The sequence below is a fragment of the Chlorocebus sabaeus genome, chromosome 16 (genome assembly GCF_047675955.1).
Source record: "Chlorocebus sabaeus isolate Y175 chromosome 16, mChlSab1.0.hap1, whole genome shotgun sequence".
NCBI lineage: Eukaryota > Metazoa > Chordata > Mammalia > Primates > Cercopithecidae > Chlorocebus > Chlorocebus sabaeus.
The window spans coordinates 72,851,470-72,867,184 of record NC_132919.1 but is presented as its reverse complement, the minus strand read 5'-3'; the positions used below and the strand labels follow the sequence as shown (position 1 = coordinate 72,867,184).

The following is a 15,715-nucleotide window of genomic DNA, read 5'->3' as shown; positions in this document are numbered from 1 at the left end:
GGTTCAAATGGCCCGTTGGTGGAGGATGAGGAAGGAGAGAGGGGAGGTGAGTGCCAAAGACTGTGACCTGAGATGCCCCCAGCTCACCTGGGATAATTCCATGTTCTCCCCATAGCCATGGGCCTAGGACAGTCCCAGCAGCTCCAGAGTGCCCCTTCCCAGGGCCTGAGCCCCTTTTTCAGAAGTCTTGGTATCTGATGTATGTCCTCCTTCTGTCTCCATCCCCAGTTCTGGCATAAAGCATGCTTCCATTGCGAGACCTGCAAGATGACACTGAACATGAAGAACTACAAGGGCTACGAGAAAAAGCCCTACTGCAATGCGTGAGTCCTGTTCTTGGCAGGGGACTGGGTGGGTGCTTTGGCTCCCTCCCCTAGTGAGTTCTTCCTTCCCTTCCAATAACCGCAAGGTGACAGTGGCGAACACTTCCACCCCCTGCCTGAACATCACATTTCATCCTCACGACAGCTGGATGAAGCAAGCACTTTTTATCCCCATTTAAAGTGCTTTTATCCCCCATTTAAAGTACAGACGAGGAAACTGGGGCTTAGGGAAGGGAAGAGACTCTCAAGATGGGATGGCTAGGGAGAGACTGGCTCTAGCCCAGTCTCTGGGCAGTAAGGCGAGCACATGTCTTTCCACTGCCTCCTGCTACAAAAGAGGGGGCTTTCCGCGTGGTCTTTCAAGAATGAGTGACCTGTCTGTTGTATTTGGGTTTGGGGGCTTTGTTCTCCTGTTTACCTTCCCTTATTTCTCTCCCCAAAATCGATGGTTTCCTTCTCTCACCTGGTACTTCCCAGGCTTTGGGGGCTCCTTCCTCCAGTGGTTCTTTCAAGAAAACTCTCTGGAAGCCTCATGTCTGCCCTTTTGGTGTTCATCTTTTGAGAAGGTGCAGGGGGTGTATAAAGGGTGTTGCCTGGGCCAGATAGATCTCTTCCCTGCCTGGTGAGGGAGGCTGTGGAGACTGTATTTTTTTGAGTATAGTCATCTTGGACTGTGTTCCTTCTGCACGGGGATCGCAGCAGCCGACAGTAGGGAGGGAGTGTAGAGGTGGGGTCCCCCATCCCAGAGCCTGGAGGAACACCTCCCCTCCTCTCCCATCCCATCCCATGCAGTCCCAGAAAGTACAGCAACTTTCCATCTTCAAGTTGGCCTTGTGAGTAGTAAGTACAAACTCAGTATTGGGGCCTCACAGCTGCCGCCACCTGCGAGGTGGAGGTTTTGGAAGGTCAAGTCACTTATAAGTAATGATAATTTCTTTTTCTTTTAACTTGCCCCCTTTTTTTGTTTTTTTGGAGACAGACTCCATTACCCAGGCTGGAGTGCAGTTGGCTCACTGCAACCTCCACCTCCTGGCTTCAAGCGATTCTTGTGCCTAAGCCTCCTGAGTAACCGGTATTACAGATGCACGCTAACATACCCAGCTAATTTTTGTATTTTTAGTAGAGACCGGGGTTTCTCTATGTTGGCCAGGCTGGTCTCGAACTTCTGACCTCAAGTGATGCGCCCGCCTCAGCCTCCCAAAGTGCTGGGATTACAGGTATAAGCCACCTTGCCAGCCTTAATTCAATTTTTTTTTTTTAATTTAAAATGTATTTTTACTTTTTTTTTTTTTTAACTTTAACCAACTCAAGTAATGGTAATTTCAGGGTTCACATGAATTTAGGATCTGACTTGAGTCCAGTTTTTTTTTTTTTTTTGTTTTGTTTTGAGACAGAGTGTTGCTTTGTCACCCAGGCTGGAGTGCGGTGGCGCAATCTTGGCTCACTGCAAGCTCCGCCTCCCGGGTTCCCGCCATTCTCCTGCCTCAGCCTCCCGAGTAGCTGGAACTACAGGCGCCCGCCACCATGCCCAGCTAATTTTTTTGTGTTTTTAGTAGAGACGGGGTTTCACCGTGTTAGCCAGGATGGTCTTGATCTCCTGACCTCGTGATCCGCCCGCCTCGGCCTCCCAAAGTGCTGGGATTACAGGCTTGAGCCACCTCGCCCGGCCGGTTTTTTTTTTTTTTTTAAATTCTCAGTCAGTAGGCTCTTTGCCGCTGAAGTTCACCTGCATTTGGGACTTGTCTAAAAAGGGGGCTTAAACCTCCAGCCTTACCCCTAACCTTACCCTAAACCTTCCCTGCTCCCTGACCCCCTCCCGTTCCCTGGCGAAGACCACTCTTTCATCTTTCTAGGCGCTTGCTCATTCAGCAGACATTTATTGCCTGCCTGCTGCTATAATGCATACTAACCTCTGCCAGGTGCTGGGAAAACAGATTCCTGATAAAAATCTCAAGCCCAAGAAGCAACATGAAGTCGTCCCTTCTGGAAGAAGGAGGGCACTGGGCGGGTTATCTGGGTAGAGGAAGGGTTGCAGTTCTGTCCTGGCCCCTCCTTCAGCTGCCCCTTCTCTTCTATTAATTTCTACTGTTCCTCTTCCCCCTACCAACCCCTCCCACCCCCACAAGGGAAATGGGACATTCTTCAAATTCTTAAGGGCTCACACAAGCCCTGGTTCTCTGCCACTTCCTCCCTCCATTGGGGAGTGGGGTGGGGTTCAGAGAAGCCAGGGCAGTTAACCCCTCGGTTGCTGGACCACCTCAGCCTTGATTCTGAGCCTCCGCCCCAGCACGCTGAGCCTTGGAGCCCAGTGACTCCAGTAGCCTAGCATTCAGTGAGCATTGGGAGCTGGAGAAAAATCAGAGGCTTTTCTTTGCATTTTTATCGGCCTCATCCAAAGTTCCAGCTTATTGTTGTTACTGTCTTCTTGGGAAACTGCCGCAAGGTGGGGTGGAGGGCTCCTGCGGGGGCTGGGGGAGCCTGGAGAGGCAGAAGACGAAGGCTTCTTCTCTGGATGCTGCTTCCAACTTGCAGAGGCAGAGGTTCCCCTGTCTCCCTCCTGGTCTCCAGCCAAAAGAAGCAGGTTGGCCCCTCCATGTTTCCTCCAGCTTTTATAACCCTAGCCTCTGCCATGCCTCGTTGACCTTTGGCCCAGTTGGGATGTTTCCTGGGAAGGAGACTAGTGAGAGAGACCTGGGGGATTTGCGACCCAGCTGTGTTTCACTTTAGCTGTGGTAGCACCTAACCTAAGGCAGGCATTCTCCCTCCCCTGGTCCGCTGGGCCAAGATGTTACCCGTGGGGATTCTGGGATGAACCAGGTGTGGGGCCCGCTTGCAAGGAGTGCTCTCTGGACCTGTCTGAGCCTTGGTTTCCCTATGGTTAAAAATTCCTGCCCAGGAGGCCCCGGCACAGTGGCTCAGACCTGTAATCCCAGCACTTTGGGAGGCTGAGGCGGGTGGATTGCTTAAGGTCAGGAGTTCTATTAGACCAGCCTGGCCAATGTGGTGAAACTCCATCTCCACTAAAAATACAAACATTAGCCAGATGTGGCTGGCACCTATAATCCCAGCTACTCAGGAGGCTGAGGCAGGAGAATTGCTTGAACCTGGGAGGCCAGGACTGCCGTGAGCCAAGATTGCCTCTGCACTCCAGTCTGGGTGACAGAGCGAGACTCCATCTCAAAACAAACAAACAAAAAAGACAAAAAAAAAAAAAAAAATTCCTGCCCAGGGATGTTGGACCCTAGACCAAAGAGAATTTATTGGGTACTTTGCTATGTGCCAGGCCCTAGGCCAAGTGTTTGCTGTCATTCCCTCCTGCTTGCTTACTTTTTTTGTTTGTACTTACTTTTTTTGTCGCCTAGACTGGAGTGCAGTGGAGTGATCATGGCTCACTGCCCCCTTGACCTCCTGGATTTAAGGAATCCTCCTGCCTCAGCCTCTCTAGTAGCTGGTACCACAGGCGTGCGGCACCATGCTAATTTTTAAGTTTTTTGTAGAGAGGAGGTCTTGTCATGTTGCCCAGGCTGGTCTCAAACTCTTTGCCTCAGGTGATCCACCCGCCTCAGCCCCGCCTCCTCCCATTTTCTTCCTGCCTCTGGTCTTATCCCTGAGTGACATTCAGGTTCCTGAATCCTGGGTTTACCAGGGTACAGTTTTCTCCCATTTCTGTTCTGGTCTTGCCTTGTGGACCACAGGCCTGGCTTCCTTCTCTGAAGCATCACATGCTCCATGCTGGGCCAAACCCAGTGCAGGACCCAAAGGGGCACGTGGTTTCTTCTGGCACTTTGCCAGGGAGTTGGGCCCACCCAGCGAGTATGTGAGTTTGGTGTACAGGGAGGCCTCTATGTTCTGCCTATCTCTGGCTAGTCTCTGAGCCCTGAGGGGAGCTAGGATCTTGCAGGGGGCTGGTCAAGAGAGAAGAAAGCTATCTTTCCTTGTGATTTCTCAAGATTCAGATTTAAGTTCTAGAAAGTGACTGTAGAGTAGGCAGTGAAAAGGCCTCTTCTGTTTCTGTCCTTGCATCAGACTTGTTTGGGGGAGAGGCCGGGGAAAAAACACAGGCCAGAGCTCACAGCCAGCCCGCCTGGTGTGGCGGACCCCCACGTGCATGCAGTTACACACATGCCTGGTGTGTAGGCAGACACCCACACCGGTGCTGGGGCCGCGGAGGAGGACTTGGGAGCTGGGCTGAATGGGCTGTGTTTTGTGTTTCCACATTCAGGGCTGCAGCCATGCAGCCAATGCTGTGGCAAGGTTGAGGGTGCACTCCCGGCTTTTGCACAATAGCCAGTGGTGGAGGAAGAACCGCTAATCGAATTATTTTTGTGTCTTTTTTGAGACAGAGTCTCTGTCGCCCAGGCTGGAGTGCAGTGGCACGTTCTCAGCTCACTCACTGCAACCTCTGCCTCCCTGGTTCAAGTGATTCTCCTGCCTCAGCCTCCCGAGTAGCTGGGATTACAGGCGCCCTCCACCATGCCTGGCTAATTTTTGTATTTTCAGTAGAGACGGGGTTTCTCCATGTTGGTGAGACTGGTCGGGAACTCTTGACCTCAGGTGATCCACCTGCCTCAGCCTCCCAAAGTGCTGGGATTATAGGTGTGAGCCACTACCCGGCCCGAATTCTTTCTTGAAGCTTCTGGGTGGGTGGGGTGAGCCCGCTCTTGGTGAGAGAGATATTTATGCCCTCCGTTACTTGTTTTGTAAACTGGATTTTCCAAAAGTGGGGCAGATCAGTCCACATGCCCTGGCTTAGCATCAGCTTGCATCATTGTCTCCCTGCAGATAGTCTAGAGGACTGGAGAAAGTCCCTGCAGATAGTCTAGATGACTGCCTGTTCCCTCCTCTTTGGGGCCCTACTGACAGGAGGCGGGGTTGCCAGCCAGGGGAACCAGCTTGTGAGGTGTCAAGTGGGAGGTGGACATGGGCTAGGCAAGGAACAGTGGGGGACTTGGTTGTGCCTTTCCCCTCTTCTCTGACTGCACATATCTGGGGTCCATTCTCCAGTTTCCTTGAGCTGTGGAGTGAGGACCAAGGAGGGTAAAGATGTCCCTGATTCTGGGGAGCCCGGGATTATGTTTCTGCCCCTTCCCCTAGGCATCAGATGGGAGTAGGGTGTGGTCTGTGCCAGACAAGGCTGGGTGCTTATGTGTCTCTGGATTCTAGCAAACTGTCTTTAATCCCAGCTGCTTTTAAAAGGTGGGCAGGGTTGGGCACAGTAGTTTATGCCTGTAATCCCAGCACTTTGGGACACTGAGGAGGACGGATCGCTTGAGGCCAGGAGTTCAAGACCAACCTCATCTCTACAAAAAATAAAATAAATTCACCAAGTGTGGTGGCGCATGCCTGTGGTCCCAGCTACTTGGGAGGCTGAGGCAGGAGGATTGCTTGAGTCTGGGAGGTTGAGGCTGCAAATAGCCCTGATTGCACCACTGCACTCCAGCCTGGGCAACAGAGGGAGACTCTGTCTCTAAAAAATGTAAAAATGAAAATAAAAATAAAAGTGGGTGGGGCAGGAGTAGGCAAACCCTGTACTGGGGCCTGGGGCTTTCCCTCCTCCCCAAAATTATCTGCCTCTGACTGGAAAAATTGGGACTAGGGATGACAGTGTGGGGGAGGGCAAGTACAAATGGCCAGCCCAAGTGGCCAAATATGGCCCCCAGGTAGCCCTCCCACCTCGCTTACCCCCAAATCCCTGTCCTCCAGGCCTCCTGGAGCCTCAGGGGTCACTTTGCTTCCTAACACCCATGTTTTACAGATGAGGAAACAGGCCTGCGTTTCCATGCCTTACTCAACTTGGCAGAATTGTTTCTCTTTCTCTATTACCGACAGGGGCAGGCTTTTTTTTTTCTTTTCATTTTGTGTGCAATCTGACGGCAGTCTGACAGCTGGTAAGTTCTTCCTCAAGTCTAGCCTTGATGGTTTTGACTGTTCTTTTTTTCCCTCTGGTTGAACAATGCCTCCTTGTTGCTTCCTATCCCACCACTTCAGCCCCTTAGGCCTGAGGGGACGGATGGGTGAGAAACTGGGTTAGCAGGGAGCCCTCCCTTCCCGCCTGTGGGCAGCCTTCCCAGCAGGGGCTTTTGGAATCAGCAGCTCTTTCTAGAGGCAGGATGTGGGGGCCGGTTTTTTTTTTCCTTTTGGTAAAACCAAAAGCTCCTTGTTGCTTTTGTTGATGTATTTTTGTTCCTCCTTGAACACAAAGCTGTGGTTTTTGAAGGGGTCCAAGCCTGGAAGGGGCAAGGCTCTGTGTAGAAAGGTCGCTGGGCTTTCAGGTTTGCTATCCTGTTCTTCTTCTGACCCTGGAGTGTGGCTGATGGTAGGACTGGGGAATGAGGCTGGTGGCCGACAAGCTGTCCCTGTCACCTGTGAGCCCAGAAACCTTGCCTCCGTAGTCCCACCGAGCAGGAAGGCCACCCAGAGGTCCTCACGGATAACCCCTCTCCTGGGACACAGGGCCTCTTCTGTATCATATCCTTTTTTTTTAAAAAAAAAACTTTTATTTTTTGAGAGAGAGTTTCGCTCTTGTTGCCCAGGCTGGAGTGCAATGGTGCAGTCTCGGCTCACTGCAACCTCCGCCTCCTGGGTTCAAGCGATTCTCCTGCCTCAGCTTCCCAAATGGCTGGGATTACAGGAGGCCACTACCATGCCTAGCTAATTTTTTTGTATTTTTAGTAGAGACGGTGTTTCACCATGTTGTCCAGGCTGGTCTTGAACTCCTGACTTCAAATGTTCTGACCGCCTTAGCCTCCCAAAGTGTTGGGATTACAGGCGTGAACCACCGCGTCCAGCTTTTTTTTTTTTTTTTTTTTTTGAGATGGGGTCTCTCTCTGTCTCCCAGGTTGAAGTGCAGACGTGTGATCTCGGCTCACTACAACCTCCACTTCCCAGGTTCAAGGGATTCTCCTGCCTCAGCCTCCTGAGTAACTGGGATTACAGGTGTGTGCCACCATGCCTGGCTAATTTTTGTATTTTTAGTAGAGATAGAGTTTTGCCATGTTGGCCAGAATGGTCTTGAACTCCTGACCTCAGGTGATTCGCCCGCCTCAGCCTCCCAAAATTCTGGGATTACATGCCCGACCTGTACCATATACTTTTGAGAAATTCAGAGGGATAGGCAGCTCCTAAGTAGGTGTGGCTGAGAGGCTCCAGAGTATCTCTCATAATGGCCGAGCTTGGAAACGAGTTGGGTTTGAAGGATGAAGTGCTTTGTTTGGCACCCAACCTGCCAAGCACATCTTTCCCCAGAACTGAGTGCTGGAGGTGGCTGGGGTCCATCTGGCCTCCCCTTCGCTGTCTGGGCAGCTGTGGTGTAGAGGAGAGTGCCTTGGACAAGGTCTCTGCCCTTGACACTGGACCTCAGTTTCTTCATCTGTAAAATGGCACGATGAGAATGCCAGCCCAAAGCTGTGTGGCGTGTGCACAGGACGCAGTGTACCAAGATGTTACTTTGTGTCTCTGTAAATTGTCTTGAAGCCCGAGGCTGCTGTCAATAGCTGCCTGTTTGCCCTGCCCCATCCTGTCCAGTCCCTGTTCCTGCCCCGCTTCTTCCTGTCCTACGGGGCTGTCTCCACGCCTCTCCCCACAAACTCCCCAGAGCAGCTGACAGCAGGGAGGAAGGACAGGTGGGGCACCTGCAGAGAGCCCACCATCTACTTGGAATGATTAACAAGGGGCCGATACAGACTGGCCTGTGGGACAAAGGACAGCTGTGCTCTGGACTCTGCCCTGCACCCAGCTGATCACCCTGTTCGTCATTCCTCGCCGTGGCCCAGTCTGTCATGGGGTTGGGTTCCAGCGGGGTCACCAGCTGGGACAGGTGGCCCCTTGTCTGTCTTAGCACCCATGTTGGCATGCACACATTTCCAACCATCCCTGCTGGGATCTGGGGGTAATGGATGGGGTGGGGAGGAAGGGAAAAGGTAGAATTCCCAAAAATTGTTTCTGGAGGGAGGTCAAATCATTTGGAGCTTTCTTTGAAGCCCGGCATGCTGGTGCGGGGGAGGGGTGCAGCACTGATGTTCTCATGCCTTTGCTTCTACAAACAAACCCGTGACACCTGACCTCCTCACCTAAATTATCCATAAAGATCCTATAGACACAGTCTCCTGACTTTGCCTTCATGGGCTTCTCCTTAGTTGAGGACCCCCTTGCCGTCTGTGTCTCTTCCCCCACCCCTATAGACCTCTCCTCTCTCGCTCTAGCTCTTGCTGCTCTCCTGCCTGGAGCTGAAGATGAGGTTGCCATGGAAACCTGAAGCGTAGTAAGCAGGGAGAGGGAAAGGCAGAGTCCTCTCGCCAGGGCTGGGAGCTGGGGACTATGAGCTGTGGGGAGGGGACAGGGTTGACCTGGCAGGAGGAATATAGCCCGAGCTGTCTGCCTGCTTTCCTCTGCCTCGGTTTGGGCTTAGGGGGCAGGGGAAGGAGCTTGGAGGCTCTGGAGTGCCTCTTTAATCTAATTAATCTGATGCAGGATTAAAATCCTCCCTCACCCCTGCCAAATTAAGCTGAGCTCACATCTGGGCTGGCTCATCCCCACTTCCCTTCTGATGGGATTCGAGCTCCAGCTGTCGGGGGCTGAGACTAGGGGGAAGGGTGCTTCTGAAGAGAGGATGAAGTACCTGGCAACCCCACCCAGGGTGCCTGCTGCATGTTGGAGGGGCTCCCGAGACCTTCCGGTGGGTGTAGGGTGAGCAGAGGGACACAGTGTGGGGGGCAGGGGGTATGCGGACATGGCCTCAATGTAGCTGCTGCGTGTGGACCCGTTGGCCTCCGTGTCTTGGAGGCTCCCGTCGGTGCAGAGGGCACATCTATATATTCATCGTGTGTGAGGCACAGTGCAGTGTGTGTAGGAACTTCAGACTGTGGAGTGGGTGGAGCACGTCAGGTGTACCTGTCTGGTGGTCCTTGGGCCACTGGAGCTGGCCCCTGTTTTTATTTATTTATTTATTTATTTATTAAAAACAGGCTCTTGCTCTGTAGCTCAGGCTGGTCTCGAACTCCTGGCTTAAGAGATCTGCCCTCCTTGGCCTCCCAAAGTGCTGGGATTACAGATGTGAGCCCCTGCGCCCAGCCTGACCTGTTTTAACCCTGTGCATTCTGGCAAATGAGAAACCCCAGGGTTTGCAGACCGGGTCTGGAGGATGCATTTGCCCTGCTTGCCTCTACCCCTCCCCACCAAATGCTAACCAGCCCCATCTTCTCAGAATTAAGTCTTCGAGTACTGGGCCAGAGCTGCCCCTCTTCCCTACCCTGCTCCTGCCAAGGTGCCTCTACTTCCATAAGCTTCTCCTAGACACAGCCCCTGCCCAGTCTGCAGAATGGCTCTGGTTTGGGGGCAGGGTTGTCTCGTCTCCGAAGCACTCCCTCTTAGGGCCTCAGGGCCTGCCAGCCCTGCTAGAGATCTTCCCTTTCTGGTCTCTAGGAACAGACTCAGGGTTGATCGTCCCTTGCCCTGGAATTGTACAGAAACTTTGAAGGGAGCTCCTCAGCTGTGGGTGGTCCTGGCTGCATGGGGACCAGACCCCAGACTTGGCCACACGTTCACCACAAGCCATGTCTGTTGCTAGCTGTGTTTGCCTTTCCTCATCTTTCCTTCCTTTGCTGGAGGAACTGCGAGTCTGGGCTGACCTGGGTGGCCAGGACCCAGGTGAGGGCTGGGGGATGGGCACTGCTAGAATCATCTGGAACCGGGACAGTGAAAGTGGCCCAAGGGAAAAAGGATTTGCCAAGTCACCCAGTAAGTCAGTGGCAGGGCCAGAGCCCTGCACTGGGCCCTTGAAAGTTATGCCTCCCTTGATTGAGGTCTCCAAATCCTGAGTCCTGCCCTTCACAAGTGGTGGCCTCGAGGGAAGTCGCCCGTTTACAGGTAGCTCTGATGCACGGCCGTGTGGGCAGCTAGAGAACATGCAGAGCAGAGGGCAGCTTGTTCCTAGCTCTTGGATGTGTCAACTTTGGGTGGCACGTGCCTAGAAATAGGTTCCAGGAGGCCATCTGTCGCTTACCTGGGTGTGGCCTGTGAGTCAGGGATCTGCAGGGGTCACAGCTGTGGTGGACTGTGGTCACCCAGGGCTAAAAATGGCCTGATGGGCCGCCCACCAGTCCCTGAGGTAATTGGGGCCCATGCAGACCCCCAGACATTTCTCATACCAGCACATGGTATGAGAAATACATACAAACTACGTGGCTCAGAGCTGCCTGTCTCTCCTGCAACTCGTTTGCCAGGGGACCTTGTGATGAGAGGGGGATGGAGAAGGGCTGAGTTCTAGTCCCACACCAGCTCTAACTCCTGGTGTGACATTTTTTTTTTTTAAATAGAGTCTTGCTCTGTCGCCCAGGCTGGAGTGCAATGGCGCAATCTTGGCTCACTGCAACCTCCGCCTCCCAGGTTCAAGCAATTCCCCTGCCTCAGCCTCCTGAGTAGCTGGGATTACAGCTACACGCGACAGTGCCTGGCTAATTTTTGTATTTTTAATAGAAACAGGATTTCGCAATGTTAGCCAGGCTGGTCTCGAACTTCTGGCCTCACGTGATCCACCTACTTTGGCCTCCCAAAATGTTGGGATTATAGGCGTGAGTCACCACGCCCAGCCTGACATTTGTTTATTCAACAAATATTTACTGAGCACTGCCTACTAGTCTAGGAGCTTGAGATAAATCAATGAACAAAAGAGACCCCAAAATCCCTCCCCTCACAGAGAAGTAGTGGAGAGAGAAGACAATACATTGATGTGATAAATAAGTTAATTATGAAGACTGCTCAGGGAGAAGTGGCCTGGTGCCAGCACACTGTTTCCTCCTTGGAAATGAGGGAGGTGGACCAGACTCTTCTGGAGGTCTCTGCAGGCTCCGAGGGTTGCCCTGGCTTTTGCTGCCTCCAAGCCAGGCCGTCTTGCTGGGGACCAGGCTGTCCTGGGCCTGGAAATCAGCGACTAAGTTCAGCATGAACTGAAGCGATCGCCTGGGCGCAAATCTGGATCTCTGTGTGCCTTGGCCGTGTTGTTTAACCTCTCTGGCCTCAGTTCCCCCATCTGTCAAAGGGGTACACTGAGTACCAGTCACACAAGTGGCGTGAGAATTCGATGAACTAGGGCACATAAGCCCTTAGCACAGGGGAGACATTCACTGTTTGGTTTTTTTTTTTTTTTTTTGAGACGGAGTCTTGCTCTGTCGCCCGGGCTGGAGTGCATGGAGTGCAGTGGCCGGATCTCACCTCACTGCAAGCTCCGCCTCCTGGGTTTATGCCATTCTCCTGCCTCAGCCTCCTGAGTAGCTGGGACTACAGGCGCCCGCCAACTCACCTGGCTAGTTTTTTGTATTTTTTAGTAGAGACGGGGTTTCACCATGTTAGGCAGGATGGTCTCGATCTCCTGACCTCGTGATCCACCCGTCTCGGCCTCCCAAAGTACTGGGATTACAGGCTTGAGCCACCGCGTCCAGCTCACTGTTTGGTTTTTTGTTTTGTTTTGGTTTGTTTTTTCTTCTTGAGACGTAGTCTGGCTCTGTCGCTTAGGTTGGAGTGCAGTGGCAGGATCTTGGCTCAGCACAACCTTTGCCTCCTGGGTTCAAGTGATTCTCCTGCCTCAGCCTCCCGAGTAGCTGGGACTATAGGCACATGCCACCACGCCCAGATAATTTTCGTATTTTTAGTAGAGACCGGGGTTTCACCATATTGACCAGGCTAGTCTCGAACTTCTGACCTCTCGTGATCTGCACGCCTCGGCCTCCCAAAGTGCTGGGATTACAGGTGTGAGCCACCGTGCCTGGCCTAATTCACTGTTGTTACTACAGATTGAGCAGCCCTGATCTAAAAGTCCAGAGTCTGAAGTGCTCCAAGATGCAAAGCTTTGAGTGCTGACGTGATGCCACAAGGGAAAATTCCACACCTGGCCTCATGTGATAGGTGATAGGTCAAAAAGCAGTCAATAATTTTGTTTCATGCACAAAATTATTTAAAATATTGCATAAAATTACCTTCAGGCCATGTGTATGAGGTATATAGGAAATAGCCGCATCCGCAAGATGTCTCAGTATAAATATCCAAATATTCCAAAATCTGAGAAAAAATCCAAAATCTGAAACACATCTGGTCCTGAGCATTTGCAATAAGGGATATTCAACCTGTATTTTACCTGTCACCCTCAGGTGACCTCCTTTTTTATCCTCAAGCTGGCCTTCCCACCTACCCTCCAATTAGGTTGGACCTTGTTAACCCTTTGAAATACCACTTTAACCATGTGTTTTCTCTCTCACCACTTCCTCTAGGAAGTTCCCCTGGATATGTGTGTCCCTTTCTTTTTCTGTCTCCCCCTTGCTCTCCTCTGCGTGGTTGGTCTCCACTTCTGGTCTTAGCTGAAAGCTAAGTCCTGACTCACCTGTGTCCATCTTCCCCCAGCCGGGCCCAGTTGCCTTGACCTCCATGTGTGGTAGGCACAAGTCATGGATTATCCCCAAACAAGGGTAACCTTCAACCCTCAGAGAGTGTCCCAGTGGCCATCCTTTCACTCAGGAGAGTTCTTGGCTGGCCTGTCACTGATGCCTGCTGTGTCTTCCCAGGTCAGCCAGTCCCAGCTGAGTCTGAGAAATGCTTGTCTCCCCTCGGCCTTGGTAGTGGACACTGAGGTCCTCCTGTGGGGCTGGGCCAGGGGGTGGCCAGGCATAGGAGGAAGTTCCCAGGAGAACGTGCTTTGTGAGAAGCCCAGAGGCTCCTGCCCCTCCCCCAGAGTCACCCCCACTCTGTTTTTTCTGTCCTGCAGACACTACCCCAAGCAGTCCTTCACCATGGTGGCTGACACCCCGGAAAACCTTCGCCTCAAGCAACAGAGTGAGCTCCAGAGTCAGGTGAGGGGCTGGGCGGTGCCGGGGCCTGGCGGGGAGGGGTGCTGGGGAGGGGTGTTGTAAGGTCGGCATTTGGCAAGAGTACCTTCCCCTGCGGTTACTCTGCAAGGCCAAGGTGCTGAAATCCTAGCATTGCCTTGACTCTTGACCCCACCCCTGACTTTATCAAAGGAGCAGAGTATAGCGTTCCCCCACTTCCTACCTAGAGGGGATTGGAGAGGTGTGGGTGTCTATTTGAGCCCGTTCTGGGGCTCCCTAAAGCCCACTTCCTCTAGGAAGCCACTCTCCCCTCCGTCTTCCCCATTCACACTTACCCAAAAAGGAGGAGTTTGGGGAGGACCAGAGAATTTGCCCCTCCAGGTCATGCCAGTCTGAGGCTGTGCAGCCCACCCTCTATAGCCACATCCCAAACCTTCTCCACCCACTGGAGGGCAAGGTGTGAAGGGGGCCCTGCCATGGGGTAGCGGGATGGGGGGCTGTTCTGCCTCTGCCTCCTTTGGCTTGACTTCCCAGAGCACTGCTGAGTGGGAGGTGTGTGCTCCTGTAGGAGGGGAGGATGGGTTCCAGGCCTAGGGAGAACTTGGTCTTTAGGGGACACGGAGGAATAAGCAAAGGGTCTGGAGTCCTGAGAACAGAACAGTTGACCCACCCTGCCTGGGGGTTCGAGGGCTCCTGGGACAAACCTGGCCAGTGATGAGGTGGGGTGGGGCGGGGCGGGGCTTCAGCCGATGAAAGGATTATGCACAAGAATGCACGTAGGGGAATTTACCACGTGGACAGCGCACCCAGGACCCACTCAGGACCTGGAGAAGACTGCAGAGGTTTCACCCGGGCCACAGAGAGGGGGTCTCTCCTAGTTCCTCCAGAGGGGACTCCTTCTGCCTGATCTTGATGTGACTGCCTGGGTCCATCGGGGAGAACCGACCCTGCCCTGTGTCTTTCCATCACCCTCTCTCAGAATTGGGTTCATCAGGCAGAACGGACCCTGCCCTGTGTCACGCTTCTCATGCACCCTCTCTCGGAATCCTAGCAGCCCTGTGAGGAAGGTGAGACGACCGAGACCCAGCGACACTAAGAGATTGGCTGAGGTCCTGCGGGTGGTAGGAGAGGCAATAATAATATTCATAGCTGGCGATGGAGGGATCAGCGCTCCGGGTGTGTGAGCTGTGTAATCCTCACCTAGCCCTGTGCAGCTGTAGGATCACCTCCCTTCAGAGAAGAGGAAATAGACACTGGCGGCTTTGAATGTAGGTTTGTCTAACCCAGGGACTACCCACTCCCTAAGAAACAGTCTCTACCTTAACAATAAACATGATAGTTCCTTATGCTGTTGAGAAGTTTTGTAATTTAGGGCTGGGAGCCATGGCTCACACCTGTAATCCCAGTGCTCTGGGAGGCCAAGGTGAGAGGATCACTTGAGCCCAGGAGTTTGAGACCAGCTGGGGCAACATAGCAATAACTGGTCCCTAAAAAAAAGCACACACAAAAAACAAAAAACTAGCAGGGATGGTGGTGTGCACCTGTGGTCATAGCTACTCGGGAGTTTGAGGCGGGAGAATCACTTGAGCTGAGGAGTTGGAGGCTGCAGTGAGCCATGATCGCATCACTACACTCCAGCCTGGGTGACGGTGTGAGACCCTGTCTCTACAAAAGGAAAAGAAAGAAATTGTGTAGTTTAGCAAGTGCCTTTAGTTAGTTCCCCTGTTTATCCTTGACTGGGCTCTGGGGTAAGGTAAAAGACCCACTGTCTGTGTTTTACAGAGAGGGGAACTGAGTGAGTGAGTGAGTATGGATCCAGGATTTGGGCCCTGGTCTTGTCACTCCTAAGTGTGGGGCCCTTGACCCTGCACAGCCCTGGTAGGGCCTGAGGCTCACAGAGGAGGGCAGCAGCAGCTCACACCAACCACCCACCCGCCTGTGGACAGAAGCTGAAGTTACTGGGAAGTAGGGGAGCACCACCACCTGCTGTCAGCCAAGGAGGCCGGAGGCCTGGCTGCCTGGCCAGATTTTACAGATTCTAGCCGGGCCCTGACTCCTGCCTCGGATTCCCTTCCCTGTGGAAGGGCGCTGGGGGCCAGAGGTGGAGGGGCTCAGAAGGACCTGGGGGAAGAGGTGCTGGGAGCAGATGGCAGGTCTTTGGACACACACACACACACACACACACACACACACACACACACACACCCCTTCTCAGGGGAGAAATTCAAACCCCTCAGCCTTTGTCAGTCCCACAAAAGCATGGCTGCCGCTCTTTTTGCCCCAGCACCTGATCCCCGAGGGGTGGAATTTAAGGAGGAAGCACCCCACCCACCCACCTTGTTCCCCCTGCCCAGGATGGGCAGCAGGTGGGCAGGGCATGCTGTTGGCAGGGGCCACTTCTGCCCCCAACAGGGGAAGCTGGCACCACACTCTGGGTTTGGGGGCTCCTGTCCCCAGCCTGTGCCCCCTGCTTCTCAGAGTCATGGCCTACTGGGTTCCTGGGCAGGCCTCTCGGGAGATGACAATGGTGGTCACTCTTCATTAGGGTCTCACTGAGGGCCAGAGTGTGTCCGTGTGTGT

The 15,715-nt window shown here is 53.1% G+C and overlaps 1 protein-coding gene across 2 annotated transcripts in view; it reads left to right on the top strand.

The window, feature by feature from the left end:
• The window catches only part of LASP1 (LIM and SH3 protein 1), a 51,866-nt gene that overhangs the window by 7,509 nt on the left and 28,642 nt on the right, over positions 1–15,715 (top strand). For both annotated transcript variants that reach the window (XM_008012896.3, XM_008012897.3), the window contains exons 2-3: positions 229–323; positions 13,075–13,159. In XM_008012896.3, coding sequence (XP_008011087.1) covers positions 229–323; positions 13,075–13,159 — 180 coding nt within the window. The remainder of the gene's footprint in view (positions 1–228; positions 324–13,074; positions 13,160–15,715) is intronic.